Source organism: Chiloscyllium plagiosum, chromosome 13 (assembly GCF_004010195.1).
Source record: "Chiloscyllium plagiosum isolate BGI_BamShark_2017 chromosome 13, ASM401019v2, whole genome shotgun sequence".
Lineage (NCBI taxonomy): Eukaryota > Metazoa > Chordata > Chondrichthyes > Orectolobiformes > Hemiscylliidae > Chiloscyllium > Chiloscyllium plagiosum.
The window spans coordinates 57,297,035-57,321,953 of NC_057722.1; the positions used below are offsets into that span (position 1 = coordinate 57,297,035).

Consider the following 24,919-nt stretch of genomic DNA (forward strand, 5'->3'; position numbering starts at 1 on the left):
TAGATATGTCAGGAATAAAAGAATGACTAGAGTAGATTAGGGCCAGTTAAGGGCTGTAGTGGAAAGTTGTGTGTGGCATCCAAGGAAATAAGAGCAGCGCTAAATGAATATTTTTTCATCAGTATTAACCCAGGAAAAAGACAACGTTGTCGAGGAGAATACTGAGATACAGGCTATTTGACTAGATGGGGTTGAGGTTCATAAGGAGGAGGTGTTAGCAATTCTGGGGAGAGTGAAAATAGATAAGTACCCTGGGCTGGATGGGATTTATCCCAGTATTCTCTTGCCTTTGGCATTGATCTTTTATGTCATCATTGTCTATAGGAATAGTGCCAGAAGGCTGGAGGATAGCAAATGTTGTCCCTTTCTTCAAGGAGAGTAGAGGCAACCCTGATAATTATAACCAGTGAGCCTTACTCCGGTTGTGGGTAATTTGTTGGAAAGGATTATAAGAGAGAGGATTTATAATCATCTAGAAAAGGAATAATTTGATTGGGAATAGTCAACATGGTTTTGTGAAGGGTAGCTCATGCCTCACAAACCTTGAGTTCTTTGAGAAGGTGACCATTCAGGTGGATGAGGGTAAAGCAGTTGAGGTGTACATGGATTTCGGAAAAGTGTTTAAGGTTTCCCCATGATAGGCTATTGCTGAAAACATGGAGGCATGGGATTGAGGGTGATTTAGCAGTTTGGATCAGAAATTGGCTAGCTGAAAGAAGACAGAGGGTGGTGGTTAATCCTGGAGTTCAGTTACTATTGGTGTACGTCAAGGATCTTTTTTTTTGTGCCCTCTGCTGTTAGTTATTTTTATAAATGAGCTGGATGATTGGTTAATAAATTTGTGGATGACGATAAGGTCGGTGGAGTTGTGGACAGTGCCGAAGGCTATTACAGGTTACAGAGGGTCGTAGATAAGATGCAGAGCTGGGCTGAGAGGTGGCAAATAGTGTTTGATGCAGAAAAGTGAGGTGATTCACTTTGGAAGGAGTAACAGGAATACAGAGTACTGGGCTAATGGTGAGATTCTTGGTGGTATGGATAAGCAGAGAGTCTGCGTCCATGTGCATAGATCCCTGAAAGTTGCCACCAAGGTGGATTTAGGGTTGTTAAGGTGTACACTATGTTACCTTTGATAGAGGTATTGAATTTCAGAGCCATGAGGTCATGTTGTAGCTGTACAAAGTGCAGCCACACTTGGAGTATTGCGTACAGTCCTGGTAGCCACATTTACAGGAAGGATGTGGAAGCATTGGAAAGGGTGCCAGGAGATTTATCAGGATGCTGTCTGATATGGACGGAAGGTCTTATGAGGAAAGGTTGAGGCACTTGAGTCTGATTTCATTGGTGAGAAGAAGGTTGAGAGTTGACTTAATAGAGACAAACCAGATGATCAGAGGATTAGACCGGGTGAACAGGTGAGAACCTTTTTCCTCGGTTGGCAATGGCTAGCACAAGGGGACCTAGCTTTAAATTGAGGGGTGATCAATATAGGACACATGTCAGAGGTAGGTTCTTTACTTAGTAGTAAGAGTGTGGAACGCCCTGCCTGTGACAGTAATAGACTCGCCAGCTCTGAATGCATTTCAATGGACATTGGATAAACATATGGATGTTAATGGAAGTGTGGGTTAGATGGGCTTCAGTTTGGTTCCACAGGTTGACGCAACATAGAGGGGCTGAAAGGGCCTGTACTGCGCTGTAATATTCTATATTCTTTGGCCTTGTTCTTCCAAGTGTTCAATGGAAGTCCTGGAAATAAGCACTGTTAGTCTGTGAATATCTGAGCAAGGTTGGCCCTGTAAGGCAAGTGTTGTTTCTGGGTTTTTAGGTTCTAAGCAACACAAGGATGAAATCAGCATGAAGCATTCAAAGTCTCCCTTCGATCTGATTGTGAACCAGATTTGGAGGAGTAAATCTTTTTCTGAGAGATGGCCACAATCTTCAATGGCTCGCTTCTTTAAGGTCACTGAGAATTCCAATGAAGCTGCCTGTGTGACAGAAAAGCAGAAGGAAGGGAAAACCTCACTGGATTCAGAAAATAAAGAGAATGCTTCAAAGCTATCATCAGGTATGCATAAATATGTTAACTTTATAATTTGAGAGGCCTGCCTTGCTAAGTCTCAAAATAAGCAGGAAGATAAAGTCACCAACAAAATTAGTCCCACTTGCCTGAGTTTGGCAGATATCTGTCCAAACCTTCCCTGTTTATGAATTTATTGAAATGCCTTTTAAACATCATAACTACATCCACCCCTTTCTCTGAAGTTCATTCCTCACACGAACCACTCTGTTTTTCTTAAAAAAAAAAAGTTGACCCCTCCTATCTTTTCAAATCCTTCTCCTCTCATCTTTAAAAATATGCCCCTAGTTTTGAACCCTAGGAAAAAGACCCTTGTCATTCACCTTATCTATGCCCCTCACAATATTATAAACCCCTTTTAACTTCACCCGTCGACTTTCTATGCTCCAGTGAAAAAGGTCCCAGTCTATTTCCAATCAAACCGTCCATTCCCATCCGGACATTTTTGTCCTGTCTTTCCATTTTCTGCAGAAATGAGGTATACACCGTCAATCTCTCCTTCTGTCACAGACTGTGTTTGAACTATCCATATCAATTAACACTTTGAGATCAGCCCTGAGTGTTTATCTTTATTAATTTACTTCTGTAGCAACCTGATTTAGTTCACGGTTTCAAATTTTGGAACTGGAAAATTAACACCTCCAATTTCAATAGCAAAGAGTGGAATACTCAGGCACTCATTAGTCACCAGTTGCCTGAGGTGCTACACTTTATTTTTGCAAGATCGATTGTGGCCGATCTGATTGCATCTCATCTGTCCCCATTACCCTAAACCTGTTTATCTGTCAAAGGTCTATTCAACTGCCATGCCCCGACTCCACTATCTTCTGGAGAAGAGGATTCTGCTGTAGAGTGACCCACAATAGAATTGAGTGAATGGAAAGAGAAAGTTCTCCACATCAGTTTTAAAAGGAAGACATCATTCTTAAACTATTAACAAACTGAACTGGATGTTGATCTACATAATGAGGTCTAAGGGCAGATGGCCTAAAGCTTGGTCAAAGTGACAATTTTAAGACTCCTCACAAAGAGCGAGTGGATTGCAAAGATGTTTGGGAAGGTGGAGTTTTGGAAGATTTTTAAGCAAGAATGAGAAGATTTTCATTGGGGCTTTTCCAGACCAAGAGCTAAAATAGGTCAACATACACCAGGACCGTGGTGACCAGAAGTAGATTAGGTTCTGGCCCAAATAGTAGTTCTGTATGGTCCTGAGTTTATGGATGTGTCAGCAAAATGTTGTGGTACTCTGGGTTAGGGTGAACAGGCAACAAAGGCATGGAGGAATATTTCAGGAGCAGATGTGCTGAGGCAGGGTGGAGTGGAGTGATGTTACAGAGGTGAAACTGAGGTCATAGCAATGGTAAGGATTTGTGATTGATAGCTTTCCTTGGACCAAGTTTGATATTTAAAGTTGGCAACTGTTTGGCTGAGCTCAGACAATTGTCAGGCACAGGAAGGAAGCTAGTAGCCAGGGAATGGGACTTATGGCTCGCACCGAAGGCAGTGGTTCAATTTGTCTCAATATTTGTTTTCCAGGATGAAAATCTGAAATGCTCGGGGGTATGGGTTTAACTTGAGAAAGGAAAGGTTTAAGGGGGATGTGCCAGGAAAGTCTTTTTATGCAGAGTGTGGTAGGTGCATAGAATACGCTGCCAGGGCAGGTTGTAGAAGAAGATAGAAATAGCAAAGCTTAGGAGGCATTTTGACAAACACATGAACAGGCAGGAAATAGAGTGACACAGAACATGTTCAGCCAGATGCAGTTGGTTTAGAATAGCATCATATATGGTACAAACATGATTGGCTGAAGGGCCTGTTCCTGTGCTGTTCTATGTTCTCTGATGCTTTGTTTTATTTTACAAGAATATCAGATATGCAGAAACCATTGTCAGCTTGTGTATGCTTATGAGCTAGGAGGAAAAAGATTTGAGGGGAGAAAGAAATGAGTTGCTAGTTAGATGTATTAGCATTGACATTTGGTTGACATTCTTTGACCCATTTACTTAGAATGATTTGTTTGTGTTTCTTGCATTAAGATGAATTCAAGTCCACAGATCCTGAGGGCAGTACAACAAAATGGGAGCAAGTCATTGAGTTCATGGAGAGGCTGGGCAAGGAGCCAGATCAGAAATGTATGAACCTTAATAACTGCAGCCTCACTGCTAATGATGCAGTTCAGTTGGGTAAGTTTGTCCAATATTATTAATCTTGAGCTTGGATTTGGCATATTAATCACTCGGCAAAAGCATTATGCAAAAATTAACAGCACCAGAGGCAGTAAATGGAAATCAGCAAACAGGAACTTGAATATGCATGTTAACAACTCACTTAACTGTTTAAGCTATGAAAACCGGCAAAGCTGGATAATGGAGAGAAAAATTTATCAAATTGTGATTTGGCAGTTCAAGGGCAAAGTTGAAACTTTTGCCAGGCAAACTTTCATGGGTAGCATTCCCAAATTTCCACTGAATTGTCAACCATTCAGCACTAAGTGTTTGCCAATCAATCACAACAACAAATTTCATTTGTGTAGCAAAATATTTCCAAGAATTTTGCAGACAAATGAATATGAGAAGGGATGAAAATGGAGTGTTTTAAAAGAGGGAGGTGAATGTTGTGAGCCAAAGAGTTTAAGGAAGAGTCTAAGGTCAAAGGACTAATTAAAGGTGATGTGAAGGAAATGTACAAAGGACTTTATTCAGCAGAGTTGCAAGGTCAGACAAAAGTTGTAGGAAGAAAGGAGAGGCGAGGCCTATAAGGCACTTAAACACAAGAAAGAAAATTTTGTAATGAAATGTTTGTGAATGGTAAGTAATGTATGTTGCCAAAGTCTGGATGATTAAAAAGTGGGATATAGGCAGTAAAGGTTTTGAATGCAGTGGCTGGCTCTGCAGTGGAGTAGGTGAATCAGATCCTACCAAACACATGGATTGTGGAACAACAGAGCCATGCATGTCAACAAGCAATAAGAGATGCAAACAGACTGTCTTTGGGGCCCACAGCTCTGGTCAGGGATATATAGGGTACTATATAGGCTTATGGTATGGGCAGTATTCATGAAGTCAGCAATGAGTGGGAAGGATTTGGAGGGGAAAAGCCAGAGTTAATTTTCAGGCCTAGGTATCTGAGAACCTGCATGGTGATGAAGAACATTTGTTTAAAAGTCATGTACATATTGTCTTGTGTTTGCAACTGTCCCAACAGAGTTACCTGCTCTACGCCAACTTCTTTGGTGTTTCATTGGAGATCTATTGAGGGTAGTTAATGGCAGAGAATAAGACCATAAGACACAGGAGCAGAAATTCGGCTACTCAACCCATTGAGGCTGCTCTGCCATTCAATCATGGGTGATAACTTTCTCAACCCCATTCTCCTGCTTTCTCCCCATAACCCTTGATACTCAAGAACCTATCCATCTTAGTTTTTATCTAAAAGGCAAATTATACAGCCATTTGGCCCTGCTCTGTTGTCAGTTTTTTAAATAGCTCTGCAATTAGTCCCATTCCTTTGCTTATACAAGCTTTGCGTATTTTTGCTTTTTCAAATATTTATGCCATTCCCCCTTGAAGGCTAATTCTGAATCTGCTGACCTTTCAAGCTGCATATTCCAAATCATCATAACTTGTGATGTAAAAAAAAAACACTTCTCATCTCTCAAATGGATTCCTTTTTTCTCAGCAATTACTATAAGCACCTTTATAGTTTTGAGCAACTTTATTAAATCTTACCTTCGGTTTTGAAAGTAACACCATAACTTCCGCAAGAAACAGACCATTGCAGAGCAAGGGCAAGGCACTGAATTGCCTACTCTTGCTGTTAGTTTTTAAGCTCATTCTATGAAGCCAGGTTAGAGCTGATATTTATGAACTACAGGAACCTCTTCTCTTCTCATCCCATCAACATATGGCAGAGAAGCAAATAGAAGGATATGTTTATCTAATGATTGTTCAACAAATTGTTCACTTTAATAGGAAGGATTTTTTTTAAAAAGTGTATTACTTAGACAGAAAATGGCTACAAAAATCTGAGATGGAGAAGGATTTAAGTGGTCCATTGTATGAGTCACAAAAAGTTAGTGCAGGTACAGCACATCATCACAAAAGCTAATTGGATGCGATAGTTTATTACAGGAAAAAATCAACACAAAAAAATAAAGATGCTGTGCTTCAGTTAAGTAGGGTATTGCTGAGACCACCGCTGTGGTCTCAATTTTGGGCTCCTTATTTAAGGAAGGATGTTATTTTTTTTGAGCATTTAACTATTTTGGATCACTATGCCTCAAGAAGGTAGTGGAGGCAGGGCCATGAATTTAATTTCAAAATGTTAGGTAGATAGTTCTTAGGCAAGGATTCCAATGTGATTGGGGTGGAGGGAATGTGGAATTTGAAACAAACAGCTCAGGCAAGATCTCATGGAATGGCAGAGTAGGTCCCTGTGTATTATTGCTTCTAATTCAAATGTTTTTGTTCAATGGTCTTCAAGTATACCATGGGATCTTTCATGGAGAAAGTGAGGACTGCAGATGCTGGAGATCAGAGCTTAAAAATGTGTTGCTGGAAAAGCGCAGCAGGTTAGGCAGCATCAAAGGAACAGGAAAATTGATATTTCGGGCATAATCCCTTCTTCAGGAAGAAGCCCTTCTTCCTGAAGAAGAGCTTATGCCTGAAACGTCGATTTTCCAGCAACACATTTTTAAGCTGGGATCTTTCATGGTCAATCTCTGTATTACAATAATGCTTTCTCATCCATGCTATCTTTACCTGCCCTTTCTCGTGCACTTTCATCTGATGTGTGCCCTTTCTGTCTCCACTGTGACATCTGCGCACCCCCACCCCGTGTCACCACCTCCATCACCATCCCCCAACTGCGATTGCGTTGGAATTCATCTAACTTCGATAATTTTGAGTTTAAATAGCTCTTGTCACTTTTGAGGGAAATAATAATTAATAAACATAAATTGGAAGAGGTGGACATTTGCTTCAAAGATCTTACTCTGCCCTTCATAAGATCAGATTGTGGTTTTAACACCATTTTTTTTTTTCTGCTTATACTTACATAACACTTGACTTCCTTCAAGAATTTGTTTAAGCTAGCCTTGAAAAGAAATCAATGACCCAACCTCCTCTGCTTTGTGGCTTCACCAATGTGAGATGTGATGTTTGACGAGATCAAACCTTGCTATTTATTGCAATGATGAATTCTAAATGTTTACTTTTGAAGCCCATCTTGCATGTATTGAAAACACTGTTGATTCTTATTTCTAGCCGCCTTGTTGCCAAACCTGCCTCAATTGGAGGAACTGGATCTTTCATGGAATGAGTTAATTGGTGGAACTCTCAAAGTGCTGACCAATCCTATGCAGCGCATACCCCAGCTTAGAGTATTGGTGCTGGGAAGCTGCAGACTGTCAGAGATGGATCTTTCTGCTCTAGGTATGTATACTTTATTCCTACACTTCCTAATGTGCCAGAGTATTGACATTGCAGTAAGCAGTTTTGATTTTATGTATAACTGTAACCTTTTGTGTCTTAAATTGCTCGTTCATCTAAAATCTTTGATTCAGATTGGAGGACAGTTCCTGATGGACCTACCATTACCATCAAGCCAGGAGATTAACAGTAGTTCAAGAGCAACACCAGACATTTTTTTTAAAAAAAAAAAGAGATGTCAATCTGGTGAAGCTCCAAAACAGGATTAATGGTGTGCTAAATAGAAGAAGCAGTATGTAATGGACAGAGCTAACTAATTCCATGATCAACTGATCAGATCTAAGTGCCGCAGTCCTGCCTGATTTAATTGTTATGGTGGTGAAAAATTTAAACCATTCACTGGTGGAGGATTCTCCACAAATACCCATTCTTGAGAATGAGGGAGCCCACCACATCAGTGCAAAAGATAAAACATTTGCAACAATCTCCAGAGTGCAGAGTGGTGATTCATCTCTGCCTCTTGCACAAGTCCTCAGCATCGTCACAGATTCCAGTCTTCAGTCAATTTGGCTTATTCCACATCCTATCAAGAAATCATTGGAGGCATTCAAAACTGAAAAAGCTGTGGTTCTTGACAACATTGTGGTGACATCAACAGTTTGCAAACACAAGTTTGTTTTTCATTCACTCATGGGATTTGGATATCTCTGGCTGACTTAGCCATTATTACCCATCCCTTGTTGCCCTTGAGAAGGTGGTGGAGAGCTTACTTCTTGAACATCAGCAATCTATTTTGTATAGACAGACCCACAATACTATTAGGGAGGGAGTTCCAGGATTTTGAAGAAATGGCAAGATATTTCCAGGTCAGGATGGTGAATGCTTTGGAGGGGACCTTGCAGGTGGTGATTATCCTGAATCATCTGCCTGTGTCTATCTAAATGTAGCGATCCTCTGTTTAGAAGGTTTTGTCATGGGAGCCTTGGTGAATCTCTGTAGTGCATCTTGTACATGATGCACACTGAGCATTGGTGGTGGAGGATTATATATTTGTGATGTGGTGCCAATTAAGTGGCTGCTTGGTCCTGGATGGCATCAAGCTTCTTGTGTTGCTGAAGTTGCACTCATCCAGGGAAGTGGTAAGTATTCAATCAGTACTGATTTGTGCTTTGTAGTTGGTGGCTAGTCTCTGGGGAGTGAGGAGGTGACTCATTGCAAGATTCGAGGTTTGGTATGGTTTGTACCTTACGTATGAATAGCTGAATGATATGATGTGCCTAATTATAGGACATATGACCTGGCATCACACAGGCACCAGAACTCATGTGCCATTTTGCTCATTTGTGTGCCAGACATTTTTGGCATCATAGCATTCTGTTAGTTGAGAGTGTGGTGCTGGAAAAGCACAGCATGTCAGGCAGCATCTGAGGAGCAGGAGAATTGAAGTTTCTGGCAAGACCCCTTCATCAGGAATGATTCTTGATGGAGGGCTCTTGCCAGAAACTTCAATTCTCCTGCTCCTCAGATGCTGCCTTACCTGCTGTGCATTTTTTTTTCAGCACCACACTCTTGACTCCAATCTCCAATGTGGTGTACTTGTACTGAATTCAGATACGGAGCCTTCACTTCGTATTTTTTATTTGGGTATTTGGCATCATGGCCCAGTGGATAGCACTGCTGCCTCACAGTACAAGGGATTTGGGTTGATTTCACCTTTGGGTGACTGTGTAGAGCTTGCATGTTCTCTGTCTGTGTGGGTTTCCTCCAGGTGCTCTAGTTTCCTCCCATATTCCAAAGATGGGTGGGTTACATGGATTAGCTACATTGCCCATAGTGTCCAGGGATGTGCAGGCTAGGTGTCCCATCAATGAGGAATGCAGGGTTACAGTGATTAGGTGGTTGAGTGGGATGCTCTTTGGAGGGTTGGTGTGGACTTGTTGGGCCAAGTAGCCTGCTTCCACATTATAGGGATTCTATCATTTTTTTTTTTTGGAACCCCCATTCTTATCTGCTGATTTAGCCTTAGATTTATACTCTCTGACCCTTCCTCTTTCAGTTTTTCATTTCTTATATAGAGTACAGCATGCAAACAGATCCTTCGCACCCTAAACCTATGCCCTCTAGTTATGGAATCACTGACCCCAGGAAAAAGACTTTGTCTATTTACCCTATCCATGCCCCTCATAATTTTGTAAACTTCTATAAGGTCACCCCTCAGCCTCCGACGCTCCAAGGAAAACAGCCCCAACATGTTCAACCTCTCCCTATAGCTCAAGTCCTCCAACCCTGGCAACATCCTTGTAAATCTTTTTTCTGAACCTTTTCAAGTTTCACAACATCTTTCCGATAGACCAGAATTGCACGCAATATTCCAAAGTGGCCTAACCAATGTCCTGTACAGCTGCAACATGACCCCCCAACTCCAGTACTCAATCTGAACAATAAAAGAAAGCATACCAAGCGCCTTCACGATCCTGTCTACCTGTGACTCCACTTTCAAGGAGCTATGAACCTGCACTCCAAGGTCTCTTTGTTCAGCAACACTCCCTAGGACCTTACCATTAAGTGTATAAGTCCTGCTAAGATTTACTTTCTCAAAATGCAGCACCTCGCATTTATCTGAATTAAACTCTATCTGCCACTTCTCAGTGGCCCATCTGGTCAAGATCCTGTTGTAATCTGAGGTAACCCTTTTCGCTGTCCACTACACCTCCATATAACTTTTTTTTTTTTGTTTTGCTTTGTCTCTACTTTTAGATATTCTGCATCTTCCCATATTTCATTCCTGTTCCCACTATATTTGACACCTATTACATCCCCAGTCATGTGGCCCACTGGAACACCAGTTGCAGCACGTTCAGGTGTAAACTATCCCATCATTACAGATCCTGCTTTCTCAGTTACTGGTGCTACTGACCCATGACTCTGAACCCACTTCTCCCAGTCACTAGTTTCTCTCATCTAATTTGCTCTATGCTGATTCGTTAATTGCTCAGATAATGATCTGGCGAATGTTACCTTGCAAGTTCAACTCTTCAGTCTAGTTTTTTGCTCCTCATAGATCCAATGCAGTTCCTCTTTCCTTATCCTGCTTATGTTTTTGGTATATACATGGCTCGCAGCATTCATCCTTGCCCTCGCACTGCAAGTTCCTTTCCAGCCCTGAGCAGATGTCCTGAATCTTGACAATAGAAAGCGGTTGATATTTACCATGTAAAATATATTATTTTGACAATTACCCATCTGGAAATTAAATGGAATACTAATTGAGAAATTATTTTGCAGGTGACTGGATTCAACACTTGCCAAATGTTGAAGAAATTGATTTATCTTGGAACAGTGATTTGGGAGGAAACCTGTCTCTCTTTACTCAGAAGCTCGGAGTGGACTCTAAGCTGAAGATTCTAAAGCTGGTAGATTGTGACTTAACTGCAAAGGATGCGAAAGCTTTGGGTAATGATTACAAGCAGAAAGGAATTGTTTGATTCCAATTTATTTTCTTGTATCTTAGCAAGGTTTTATTTCGTCACATTAAGCACAAGTTGTGGGAATTTGAACTTTTATCTTGCTCTCTGAGAAAGTAATTTAAAATTTAGAAATCCTCATTAATTTAGAGGCCATGATGTGATGGCACTGTCAATAGTTGAGTAATCCAGAACTCCAGGCTGATGTTCTGGGATCAAGTGTTTGAATCCCATGGCAAATGTTGAATTTTAAATTCAATGGAAAAATAGCCTGGAATAAAACAAAATGGCACAAAGACAATCATATGACTACTGTCAATTGTTCACGAATGTTCCTTGGGGAAAGAAATCTGCTAGTCTGCACTGGTCTGTATACATGTGAAACTGGACTTACAGTAATGTTTTTGACTCTTAACTATCATCTGGGCAATAGGTGCTGGCCTACACAGCATGTCCTCATCCAGGAACAAGCTTATGTTTTTGTTAAAGGTGTTTTACTGGAAGATCGGGTATTTATAGTGCAGAAACTGACCATTTCCAAAATAGTTTAGAATGGTTTGTCCTCTGGACTAGTCTCCTTCCATCCCTATTTGTCTTGCTCAAAAATCTTTCACTTTATTGCTCAAAATTATTTGAAGAGGTAACAGGCAGTTCAGTGCATATCTACTTTCCTGCCTTTTCCCCACAGCCTTTGATTTCTCTTACTGGTTCAAGCAGAAACTCCTGTAACATTGGTGCAGGATTAGATTTTCACTTGCTTTGCTATAGGCTCCAGTGCTATGGACCAAAAACTGGGAAATGGGGTCTGTTGTCAGAATGTTGTTGACAGGTGCAGACACGACGGGCTAAATAGTTTCCTTCTATGCTGTAAATTTCTGAGTAAACTGAGTTTTCTAGGGTGCAGATACTAAGCAAAGAGATGCTCAAAGTCATGAGTTCTACTAAAGTAAGAAAGAAGAAATGCTTTTCTAATGGAAAAAGTATTGGAAGGAGACAGATTTAAGGTGATTTTTTTTTTAAAAAGAAAACAGAAGTGAGTTGTTGCGATCAGAGATGCACTGCCTAAAAAGGCTTGTGGAGGCAAATTCAACTGAGATGAGAGTCAAGGAGGTTGAGGAATCACCAGCACAAAACTCTACAATAAAATCACCACATTGGAAGTACAGGCTGACCCATGATCTTCAATTACCTTTTTAAGAAATAATGAATTAATTGAGGTTTCCTCCAAGTGGTACAGTATATCAAAACTAAACTGACCCAAGAACTTCAATGTAATGCCCAAGAACAACTTTTGTCAATTTATAATCAACTACTTTTGGAAAAAAAAACTGAACATTGGGAAAAGAAATTTACCCTGCCATTTGTAAGAGAATGCTGGTTAGTAGTGTAAAGTAACAAGTTTACTAAACTTGATCAGGAAAGAATTACAAGGCTTTGGGTTAAATGGCTGTCTTGTGCTTTTTTTGTTTTTTGAATCACTCCTCCTCCAGTGATTTTTTTTTTTCAGCCCAGTTTTATTTTGGTTGTTTTTTTTTTTGATTGGATGTTTGCATTTCTGGTCAGTACTGATTGTCCATCCCTCATAACCCAGAAGGTAGTTCAGTCAACCATTGTTGTGGATCTGGAATCTCCGGTAGGTACAAGATAAAGATCTAAAGTCGCTGGACTAGTAATCTTGAACCCTGGGGTCATGGGATCAAATGCCTGTACTGCATGTTTAAAAAAACAAACCAAAACAAAACAAAAACAAAGGTTTTAAAAAAAAAAACTAGCTTCATGATGACTCATAACCACCATCAGAAAAACCCATCTGGTTCACTAAATGTGTGTGAACCAGCTGGATTTTTTTTTGATGGTGGTTATAGGTCACCATGAAGCTAGCTCTTTTTAAACATGCACGCTGGCATTTGATCTCATGACCCCAGATTTCAGAATTACCAGTCCCGTGGCATTACCTCCACATTTCAAGAAGGTGGCCCAGACCCTATCTTTTCTAGTAGTTTTGAGCAGGTTTCAAGTCTATATCTGAGGAGTGCTACAGCTGTTCAAAACTCCTCTGTTTTAAACAAAACAGAATTTATTTAGAGTACTGAATGAAACACAAACAAAAAAGAACAGATTAGCTTAACTATTCAAAACCCAATGGATTATCCAAAAATAATGATGCTGTTGAAATTCCTGCAACAATTCCCAGAAACACCCCTTGGCAAAAAGGGTTAAATCAAACACACGGTCTTATGAGAGAGAGAGATGGCAGAAAGATTCCGCATGGAACACCTTCCATGTAGCTGTTTCTTTTGGATTCCCAACTGTCAACTGACCAGCAGCCAGGCTGTTCAAAGCTGCTAAAACCCAAACAAATCAGACAAGCTGAGCTGGGACAACTGGTCACTCCCTTTTCATTGTACAAGTGTTTTTTTTTAAACTTAAAATCTTCAAGTAGATCAGTGCAGATAAAACAGAACCTCTTTTTTTTCCCAGAAGGGTCGCAAAGACAACCAAGGACAACCTAACCTTGTTCAAGGAGCTTCATTGTCACACTGGTTGGCTTCATGACATTGCTCTAGGAAGCTAACCCTGATGCATTCTATGAATTTATTGTCGGAGCTATTGTTTGCATTTTCATTTTCATTAATTTGATCAACATGAAGATCACCATAATTATTGCTCTATTTCTTTTCAACATGAGGCAGTTATTTGTTGATATACATTTTGGACATAATATCTAGTGTGTGGAGGTCTGTACATTACTCTTATCTGTCTTCTTTTCCCTTGCTATTTTTACTTTTGCCAAAATGGACTCTACATCATCCAAGCCAAGATCATCTCTCACAACTGTCCTTATTTCTTCTCTTATTACGGTGCTATCCCACCACCTTCTCCATCCCTTCTGCCTCTCCAAAAGGTCAAATATTCCTGAATGTTAAATTCACAGTTTTGATTCCTTGTAACCATGTTCCCATAATGGCTAGGAGATCATATTCATGTACCTTGATTTGCACCATCAGTTCATCTAACTTATTCTGAATGCTTTGTGCGTTAAGATACAAAGCCTTTAAGTTTGTTCTCCTGTCAAGTTTCCCTGAACTTTTATGGTTCCTTAATACAGTATGACATTAGCACATTGTCACCTTTTTTTTTTCCCTCTGGTAACAATCAACCCCTTCACTAACCTGAAATTCTACCTTCTCTTTTACCTTTGATTTTATTTTCTGTGCAACAGAACCTACCCTATGACTTTAATATAAAGCCCTAGTTACTTCCCTAGTTGTGATCTCCAGAACTCTGATTCCAGCATGATTCAGGTGGAGCCTGCCCCATTGGAACAGCTTCCTCCATACTGGTGCCAATGTCCCATGAATTTGAATCTGTCTTTCAAATTGTTCTTTTGATCATATTATCCAGCTTTGTCAGTTGGCTAAATTGCTGAATTCAGATTTTTTTTAAAATCTGGAGATTTTTTGCATCTACAGTAACAACGTTTTTCCATTTCTCTCCTAAAGGACAGGCTTTGTCTGTTATCACAAAATTGGAAGTTCTGGATCTCTCCATGAATAAAGATGTGGGAAGTGGTCTGGAAACCTTATTTCAGGAGCTGAAGCACGTACCTCATCTGCAAGTATTAAAGTTCCATCTGTGTGGATTAAAAGGGGACAGCATCATTAATTTGGGTAATTTCTCTAAGGTGGCAATAAGGTGAACTCAGCCTCTTCCTGTTGTATTTAATTTGAACTTTCCTTCTCTCAGCTCTCCTCACATCTACCTTCATCCCCATTGTTTTTTTTTTTGCTACACCCCTTCCTGATCCTACTCAAGAGGGCTGCAGAGGGATATTGAGCAAGAAGATGCCAAAAGGAATAAATGTATGGAAGTGTGAAGTTATCCATTTTGGTAGGAAGGGTAAAACAGCATTTTTTTCTTAAGAAAATGAGAAACTAGTAATTGATGTTCAGAAGGATTTGGGTGCATTCTACACAAATAACAATGTTGCCGTACAATTACAATGAGTAATTTGGAAGATAATTGGTATAACTCCTTAGTTAAAGGAAATTTTGCTGCAATTTCTCTCATTCACAAACCAAATCACTATATTGCAATCTGATTAGGGACCATAAACACTTTAAGCAAGTAAACCAAGTTTGAAATTGCAGTTACTTACCAGGAAAATAAAGCCACAGAATTCCAGAGTTTTGAATAAACAAAATAAATGTTAGAGTTCCAGAATTGTTAGGGTGCAGATGGAAGCTATTTGAAGCCATCACATCTGCACAAACTCTCTGAATGAACATCTCACTCAAAACTATTTTCCTGTCTTTTCCCTGTAACCCTGCATGCTGTTTCTCTTCAAATTTAATTATTTGATGTTCTCTTGAACCTGATTCCACCATACGTCCAGACAGTGTTTTGCTGATCTTAACTACTCTCTATGTAAATTTTTTTTTAAATTTGCATCACATTTGTTGCTTTTGCAAATTGTTCTAAATGTTTTCAATCTCTTTCAAGTGGAAACAGTTTCTCACTAACTACTTTGTCCACACTCATGATTTTGCAAACTACAGTTGAATCATCCTTCAGCCTTCACCTCTGCAAGGCAAACGACCCTGACCTTTTCCAATCTAACTCCATAACTCAAGCGTCTCATCCCTAGAGCCATTCTCGTAAAGCTCTTCTGCATGTTCTGTGTTTACATCCCTTCTGGATGTGCGGCTCCCAGGCCTGCTCAGTGTACAATACCCCAGTTTAGATCTAAACAGTGCCCTATAAGCTTAGCAGACCCTCTTTGTTCTTGTATTTTACGCTCCATTAATAAAGTAGAGGATACTGCATGCTCTGTTAACTGATCTCTCCAGATGTCCTGCCACCTTTTAATGATTTAAGCACATACCCACCCAAGTTTCTTTTCTTCTTTTTGGGTTTATTTTATTTTATTTTGAACTTTATTTATATATAATCTCTCCATGTTCTTTCCTCAAATGTATCACCTCCCATTTCTCTGCATTGAACTTCATCTGCCATCTATCCATTCACTTCAAATTTTCCACAATTTTCTTTATGAAGTTCTGCATTGACCTCTTCACTATTTACAATTCTCTCAAGTTTTCTATCCTAGAAAAACTTTGAAATGCTGCCCTGTTCACTAATAGAGTCCATTAACTACATTTTGAGGAAAAACAAGGATCGCAATACTGCAAAACACCCCCACCCCCACCGTCTGAAAAACATTCATTTATCCATCATCCTTTGTTCCTGTCACTGAGACAATTGTCTGCCACCTAGACTTCCTAAGGATATTTCTAATTAATCTGTTCAAACAGGATGACCTGGAACAGCTGTGACTTTAATTTAGACCTCTGACCCAGTGGTACAGATACTATTACTCCACAAGAACCCTAATGAGCTTCCCATACAGCACATTTTTCGAACCTTCCAGGTATAATCTTCTGCACTAAGCTGATCATGCAACAGAGAAGGTATAACCAAAATGCTTAAACAAGTTGATCAAACATGATTTACCTTTTAAAGACAGCTGGCACAGATTAGTAATGAACACTGAGGAAGCAGGAATTGGCTATTGGGCTGAAGCTCACCTTTCTGTTTGATAAGTGCAAGTTGCATCAGTTTTTTTTTCTTGAGTGATATTCACAAGGCCTAGCACATGTTTTCATTGTGTCTTGCCAAACTTGCCTCATTAACTATCTAATCCTGTCTCAAAGGGCCCCACATTTTTGATTTTAGCCCCAACTTGTTCAACATCATTCCCAGAACAAATTGCTGCTCCTTGAATATTCCAGGACTCCCTGTCAGCTCTGTGCCTGTACCAACTTTAAAGGTCTTTAGGTCCCCCCCCGACAAACAGTGTCTAGAGTTGCCCTACCTGGTGTCTAACATTCCCCTGGACATAAGAGAAGTGGGGGAGTCAATCTCCTGTTTTGCCACCAGGGCTGATGACATCAGCCTGGTCTGAGATTGCTTTAACCTGGATGGCAGTCTGCTCCATCTGGATAGATACATAGCTCTGTAGGCAGAAGGTCCAAGACCTTCTCCACTTTGCCAGCGTAAGTACCACCATTGTCTCTCTGCTACCTGATGTTCACTCCATCTTTACTATTGAACCTACTTCACCAAGGCTCACGCTCTACCACTTTCATTCACTATAGAGTAATGGAGATGGGACACTCTTTTTGGGAGGGATAGTGTAGACTCAATGGGCCAAATGGCCTGCTTCCACACTGTAGTGATTCTGAATCTAATGGTTTTGGATTGCATTGTTGGTGTCGAAACTTGTTTTTTCTTTTTAAAAAAAACCCACTAGTGATCAAGTGCTGCACTGTCAAAGGGATACTGCTGTGAGTTGTTGACTGAGGATTTAAATATTTGTAACGTCTCACATTGTGAATAAAATTAAGGAAAGAATGAGTTCTGTTATTCAGCATCACTGGTTGTAAGAGGTTTAACAGTGCAGTCTGATCTGATCAGTTCCAATATGTCTCCAATCAACATTTACTTTTAATAAATTTGTCTCCATATCTGCAGGTGATGCACTAGAATGTGTGCCTTGTATGAAGAAGTTAGTGTTCTCCTGTAATGACATTGGAGGTAGTTTCAATGAGACAGCAGCCCATTTATCAAACTTCAAACAGCTCCAAGTGTTTGATGTACATCGGTGCTCATTGACTGAAGATGATGTTTCTGCTCTCAGTGAGTAAAGCTGCCATCAACTGTTCTGTACTATTCTTAACAGCTGAACACCCCTCCAGGAGGAAACCTTGGAGGGAATGTTTTAAAAATGAGAATTTGTATTCATTAAGAAAGGTAGTGGCAGAAAATTGAATATTTTCCCACTTGTTATTTTGAAGTTTGTTTTAATGTCACTCGAATGGAGTAGCATTGTAAGAGAAACAAGGCAACTTCCCATTTCTGTTCCAATTTGAAATTTTAGAATGCATCTTTCATTGTCCCATTGCTGACCAGGAACTGGGCTCAGATGAAATATCAGCTGTTGCCTCAGTGTCTGGCTGCTAAAGGGCATTAGCAACTGACCCTATGACCGTATTATAATGAACCACAGAATGGCTACAGTGTAGATTGAGGCCCCATGGGTCATTGTGTCTGTGCTGGTTCTCCAAGTAATATTACACAATGTTCTTGTTCAGATCACGGGGCAGAAGTGGGTACTGCAGATGCTGGAGATTAGAGTGGTGGTGGAAAAACACAGCAGGTTAGGCAGCATCTGAAGAGCAGGAAAATCGACGTTTCAGGTAAAAGCCCTTAATCAGGAATGAGGCTGGGAGCCTTGGGGATGGAGAGATAAATGGGAGGAAGGTGGGGCTTGGGAGAAGGCAGCTGAGTGTGCAATAGGCGGAGAAGGTGATAGGGTGAGGCAAATAGGTGGGAAGGACGACTGACAGGTCATGAGGATGGTGTTGAGCTGGAAGGTTGGAGCTGGGGTAAAGTTGGGGGAAGGGGAAATGAGGAAACTGGTGAAGTCCACATTGAAGCCATGGGATTGGAAGGTCCCGAGGTGTTCTTCCTCCAGGCCTTGGGTGGTGAAGGAGGCCCAGGACCTCCATGTCCTTGGCAGAGTGGGAGGGGGAGTTGAAATGTTCGGCCATGGGGCGATGTGGTTAATTGGTGCGGGTGCCCTGGAGATGTTCTCTGAAGCACTCTGAGAAATTGTCCAGTCTCCCCAATGTAGAGGAGACTGCATCGGAGCAACAGGTACAATATTGGAACTGGGGTAAAGTTGGGGGAGATATTTGGTACACCAGCCACACCCTCCACCTCCTCCAAGACTTCCATTTACTGGCCCCCAATGCCTCATCTTCACCATGGACATCCAGTCCCTCTTACACCTCCATCCGCCATGACCAGGGCCTCCAAGCCCTCCGTTTCTTCCTCACCTGACGTCCCCACCAGTACCCTTCCACTGACACTCTTTTTCGTTTGGTTGAACTGGTCCTCAACCTCAACAATTTCTCCTTCCAATCCTCACACTTCCTCCAGACGAAAGGGGTAGCCATGGGCCCCAACTATTCCTGTCTCTTTGTCAGCTACATAGAACAGTCCATCTTCTGGAGTTACATTGGCACCACTCCCCACTTCTTCCTCTGCTACATTGATGACTGCATTGGCGCAACCTTGTGTTCCCATGAGGAGGTCGAACAGTTCATCAACTTCACCAACACATTCCACCTTGACCTTAAATTCACCTGGACCATCTCTGACACCTCTCTCCTCTTCTAGACCCCTCCATCTCCATCCACGAGGGTTGATTTAACACTGACATTTTTTTTACAAACCCACCGACTCCCACAGCTACCTGGATTACACCACCTCCCACCCTACCTCCTGCAAAAATGCTATCCAGCATTCCCAATTCCTCTGTCTCTGCCATATCTCCTCCCAAGAGGATCAGTCTCACGACAGAACACCCCAGACAGCTGCTTCCTTTAAAGACCAAACTTTCCCTCCCATGTGGGTGAAGATGCCCTCCAACGCATCTCATCCACATCCCGTACCTCCGCCCTTGAACCCCACCCCTCCAGCCGCAACAAGGGCAAACCTTTGCTCCTCACCTTCCACCCCACCAACTTCCGCATAAATCGCATCATCTGCCGACATTTCCACTACCTATAAAAGGACCCCACCACCAGGGATATATTTCCCTCCCCACTCCTATCCGCTTTCTGCAAAGACTGTTCCCTCCGTGACTACCTGGTCAGGTTCATGCCACTTAACAAGCCACCCTCCCGTCCTGGCACCTTCCCCTGCCACCGCAGGAATTGCAAAACCTGTGCCCACACCACCTCCCTCACCTCCATCCAAGGCCCTAAAGGAGCCTTCCACATCCATCAAAATTTCACCTGCACTTCCACACGTGTCATTTATCATATCCGTTGTTCCCGATGCAGTTTCCTCTACAATGGGGAGACTGGACACCTTCTCGCAGAGCACTTTAGAGAACATCTCTGGGACACCCGTACCAATTAACCCCATCGTCCCATGGCTGAGCTTTTCAACTCCCCCTCCCACTCTGACGAGGCCATGCAGGTCCTGGGCTGCCTCCATTGCCACTCCCTCACCACCCGATCCCTGGAGGAAGAAGGCCTCCTCTTCCGCCTTCAACCCCAGAATCATTTCCCCTCGCACACACGCACACATCTTAGCCCAGTTCCAACCTTCCTATGCAGCAACCCTTCATGACCTGTCCACCTGTCAATCTTCCTTCCCACCTATCCGCTCCAGCCTCCTCTCCAACCTATCATCTTTACCCCACCTCTGTCCACCTATTTCACTCTCAGCTACCTTCTCCCCAGCCCCATCCCCTCCCATTTATCTTTTCACCCCTGAGGCTCCCAACCTCATTCCTGATGAAGGGCTTTTGCCCGAAACGTCAATTTTCCTGCTCTTCAGATGCTGCCTGACCTGTTGTGCTCTTCCAGCACCACTTTAATCTTGTTCAGATAACAGTCCTATTCCATTTGGGCCTGTCTCTACCACATGTTCAGGTAGTATTTCAGATCCTAATCACTTGCTGCAGGAAAACATTTTTTTTTTGAGTCGTCTTCTGTTTTCTATACTTCTATGGCTTCTGGTTCTTGCTTTTTCTCCATCAATAGAAATTATTTCATCTGTCCATCTTCTCTCTCCTTCAGGATTTCTAGTGACTCTTTCAAATCTCCATTCAAGCATTTCTTTCTCCAAGGCGAATTGTCTTAATTTCTCTATTAATTCCTCATCATTCAAGTTCTTCATTCCTGGATCCATTCTCATAAACGTCTCTTTCACTCTTTCTGCAATGTCATCTTGTCCTTCCCAAAGTGTGATGCCCAAAACTTCAGCTGAGGCCAATTTATTGTCTTACAGAAGTTTAGTACAAGGCCTGTTCCAATCCTGCTTGGGCAGCGCAAAGCGCTCTTTCCCTGATACACCAATGACATTGTTGGTATCTCTTCCTGCTCTGAGCCAGCATTGGAAAAGATTTTTAATTCTGCTTCCAATGTTCTTCATCCTTGTCTCACTTCGACCTGTTCCATTTCTGAATCTTCCGTTCATTGATTTGCCTGTGCCCGGGGATAGGTTGATGACAAATTCCACTACAAACCCAACTCTCAAAGTTACCTTAACCACAATTCCTTATATCTTGTTTCTTGCAAGGATTATAGAGTCTTGTAGCATGGAAACAGGCCCTTTGATCCAACTTGTATATGCCAATCAAGTTTCCCAAACCAAACTAATTCCATTTCCCTACCTTTAGTCCATATCCCTCCAAACTCTCCTCGTCGTGTACCTGTCCAAATGTCTTTTAAATGTTTACAATTGTACCTGTGTCTAAAACTTCCTTTGGCAATTCATTCCACACACTAACCACCCTCTGCAAAAAGTTGCCCCTTGGGTTCCTTTTTGAAACTTTCTCCTCTTGTCTTAAAAATATGCCCCTTAGTTTTGATTTCCCCAACCCTAGGGAAAAGACCTTTTTGCTCTTCACTTTACCCAGGCCCCTCATGATTTTATAGATGTCCAATAAAATGACTCCTTAACCACCTTTATTGCAGTGAAAAAAGTACCGGCTTATCCAGCCTCTCCTTGCATCACAAATCTTCCTGTCCTAGCAGTATCGTGGTAAACCTTTTCTGAACAGTCTCCAATTTAATAATATCTTTCCTCTGGTAGGACAACCAGAACTGCACATAGTATTCCGAAAGTGGCCTCACCAATGTCCTGTATGGCCGCAACGTGACATCCCAGCTCCTATACTCGGTGCTCTGAGCAATGAAGGCAAGCATGCTAAATGTCGTCTTAACAACCCTGTTATACAACTTTCAAAAATAATGTGTCCCTCTGCTCGGCAACACTCCCCAGGGTCCAACACTTAACTGTGTGCTGTCTCATCATTACACTGATTTACTCTTTCACTAACAATGCCACCCCATCTCCTTTTCCACTTTTCTGTCCTTCCTAAAGATCTCTTAACACATGCTGCAGGGTGACCACATTTGCAAATGTGTTATCCATGTAGCTCTAAACCCCACGAATACACCACAATGACATGAGCCTTGCCTCTCAAATGAATATGCAGGACACTGGAAGCATCCTTGAGTTTGCATATTGTACTTGGTGTGTGTTTCTGAGATTGACAGCCCAGCCATTTACTTTTAAGTTTAACTTTGCTATTGCTAATAGTAAACACCAATTCTAAGAAACCATACTGCTAATAATAAAACTGAATAATACTGAAAAATCCTAGACATTTAACACACTTTATAAATATCACTCATAATGTTGTAAATATCACTTAAAAATAAAACCATGCTCACCAACTTTTAACAATTAACTTATTAATACTCAATATTTTAGCATTTTTACTCCAGCATTAGTTTCTTAAATGATTTGAACAATTATCTATAATAAGTGTTACTGCTGGCAAATGTTATTAGAAATACAACCTTGCAGTTGTTACTACATGCATATTCACAAAAGTTAAAACAAGCAAAACCACACTCACCAATCAGTTACCTACTTCACTGTGGTGTTATGTTTTTTCCCTTCTATAGCCCAGATACTGCCCTTACTGTCCAGTCTGCAAGTGCTGAATTTAGCACTGAATAAGAATATAGGAAATTCTCTGAGACACCTGATTGCCCGCCTGCGGTTTTTACCAAGATTAACAACTCTTGTAGCCAACAATTGTAACTTATCCGAGGAATCAATTGTGGAATTAGGTAAGAAAATTGCTGCTGTGATTCAAGAAGTGAATGTTTTACTTTTGGGAGATTGGTGTCATATAATGAAATAATTTTCCTTGAAATGGCTCCGTAATGCTAGAAGTTTGCAGCAATGAACAAATCTGTGCTAATGAGAGTTTATGGAGGATTTGAAGTCTCTGGAAGGTGAATGGTGGGAGGCTTATAAAAGGACAGGTAGCAAGACATTTACAAATTGCTTATGTTATGATGAAAAGGCAACATATATTTATGAAATGGAAATTTGTTTAGCACAACTGCTAGAGTTTTTTAGGCTGTTATCTTGCATCTGCCAAGCATTTGCTCACTCAATCAACTTCTCCACATCAACCTGTAGCCCTTTTTACTTCCTTCATATGTGCCTAGTTTTGTCATCTGCAAAGTTGGAGCTATTAAACTTGAACTAAATTCTTTCATCCAGACTGTTGATACATATAGGGCAGCATGGTGGCTCAGTCGTTAGCACTGCTGCCTCAGCGCCAGGATCCTGGGTTCAATTCCAGCCTCTGGTGACTGTCTGTGTGGAGTTTGCACATTCTCCCTGTGTCTGTGTAGGTTTCCTCTGGGTGCTCCAATTTCCTCCCACAGTCCAAAGATGTTCTGATTAGATGAATTGGCCATGCTAAATTGCCCTGAGTGTTCAGTGATGTGTAGGTTAGGTGCATTAGTCAGGATAAAATATATAGTAATAGGGTGGGGGAGTGGGTCTAGATGGGTTACTCTTTGGAGAGTCAGTGTGGACTTGTTGGGCTGAGGGGTCTGTCTCCACACTCTGGATTCTATGTTGTGAATAGCTGGGGTCACGACAGTGATCCCTGCAAGTCTCCTTTAGCCTTCTACTGTGAAAATAACCCTTTCTATTCCAACACTATTTTCCTATCTGCTAACCAATTCTCAGTCCCTACTAGTATATTACCACCAATCACAGTGACACTGAAGGTGCTGTGATGTATTTCCAAATTAGGACAGTGAATAGCTTAGATGGAAACTTGCAGATGGGTGGTGTTCTCATATATTTCCTGCCTTTTTCCTTCTAGTTTGTACTGGGACTGGGTTGGAAGATGCTGATACAGAGCCTTAGTCAATTTCTGTGATGCATCTTGTTCATGGTATACACTGTTACAACAGGTTGTCCGTGGTGGACATAGCAAATGTAGTGCTAATCATGCAGGTTGCTTTGACTTGGATGGTGTCAAGCTATTTGAGAGTCGTTGGAGCTACACTCATCCAGGCAAATGGGGAATACTCCATCTCAGTTGTGCCTTTATAGGCTCTGGGGAGTCAGGAGGTGAGATCCTTGCTGCGGGATTCTGAGCATCTGACCTGCTCTCATAGCTATGTTATTTACGTGCCTCGTCAAATTTGTCCAGGTCTAGCTGTATTTGGGTGTGGGCTGTTCCAGTATGTGAGGAATCATAAGTATACTGAACAACAATTATTCATTCCCATCTGGTGCAAAAATAAAACAGGAAAGGTGACTCAGCCTTGGGTCATTGGGTCTGCGTTGGCTCTCCAAATGGAATTCGGGATTGTATTAGATCCAAAGACCAGACATATAACATTGTTGGATAAAGCAGTGAGCCTGAGGACTGGGAGTAGTTTAGAATTCAGCAAACGAGGGCAAAAAGATTGATCAAGGAGAGAAAGTAACATGAGAGTAAATTTACAAGGAACTTAAGAACCAACCATAAAGCTTCTAAAATTCTGTGTAGAGAAAAAGATTAACAAAGACAAATTTAGTTCCCTTTAAGTCAGAAGTCAGTGGAAACTTTAGTCAAGTTATAACTGGGAACAAAGAAATGGCAGAAGAATTGAGCATATATTTTGGTTCAGTGCTCATAAAAGACGGCACAACTAGCTTCTTGGAAACGTTTGGAGAACCAAGAATCTCATGAGAGGGAGTAATTGAAGAAAATCTGTATTTGTAATTTAAAAGAGAAGTTGGGAAATTAATGAGGTTAAAGTCTGAAAAATTGCCTGGGTTAATAATCTGTATCCCAGAGTCACTAAAGGAGATAGCCTTGGAAATATTAGATTAATTTGCAGCCATCCAAAATTCAGGGCTAGAATGTGCAAATTCCACAGTTACCCGAGGCTGGAATCGAACCTGGATCCTTGGCGTTGTGAGGTAGCAGTGCTAACCACTGAACTACAATGCCACCTACTATTCCCAGCTATTCTCTAGAAGTTCCATTCAGCTTG

At 41.3% G+C, this 24,919-nt stretch overlaps 1 protein-coding gene across 5 annotated transcripts in view; it reads left to right on the top strand.

Moving 5' to 3' along the window:
* Positions 1-24,919, top strand: part of LOC122556084 (leucine-rich repeat-containing protein 31-like) — a 37,037-nt gene that overhangs the window by 8,342 nt on the left and 3,776 nt on the right. For 4 of the 5 annotated variants that reach the window (XM_043702519.1, XM_043702520.1, XM_043702518.1 and 1 more), the window contains 7 exons: positions 1,829-2,068; positions 4,117-4,263; positions 7,345-7,512; positions 10,795-10,962; positions 14,477-14,644; positions 17,508-17,672; positions 22,529-22,696. In XM_043702519.1, the coding sequence (XP_043558454.1) occupies positions 1,829-2,068; positions 4,117-4,263; positions 7,345-7,512; positions 10,795-10,962; positions 14,477-14,644; positions 17,508-17,672; positions 22,529-22,696 (1,224 nt within the window). The remainder of the gene's footprint in view (positions 1-1,828; positions 2,069-4,116; positions 4,264-7,344; positions 7,513-10,794; positions 10,963-14,476; positions 14,645-17,507; positions 17,673-22,528; positions 22,697-24,919) is intronic. The other variant, XM_043702523.1, reaches the window with a different exon arrangement.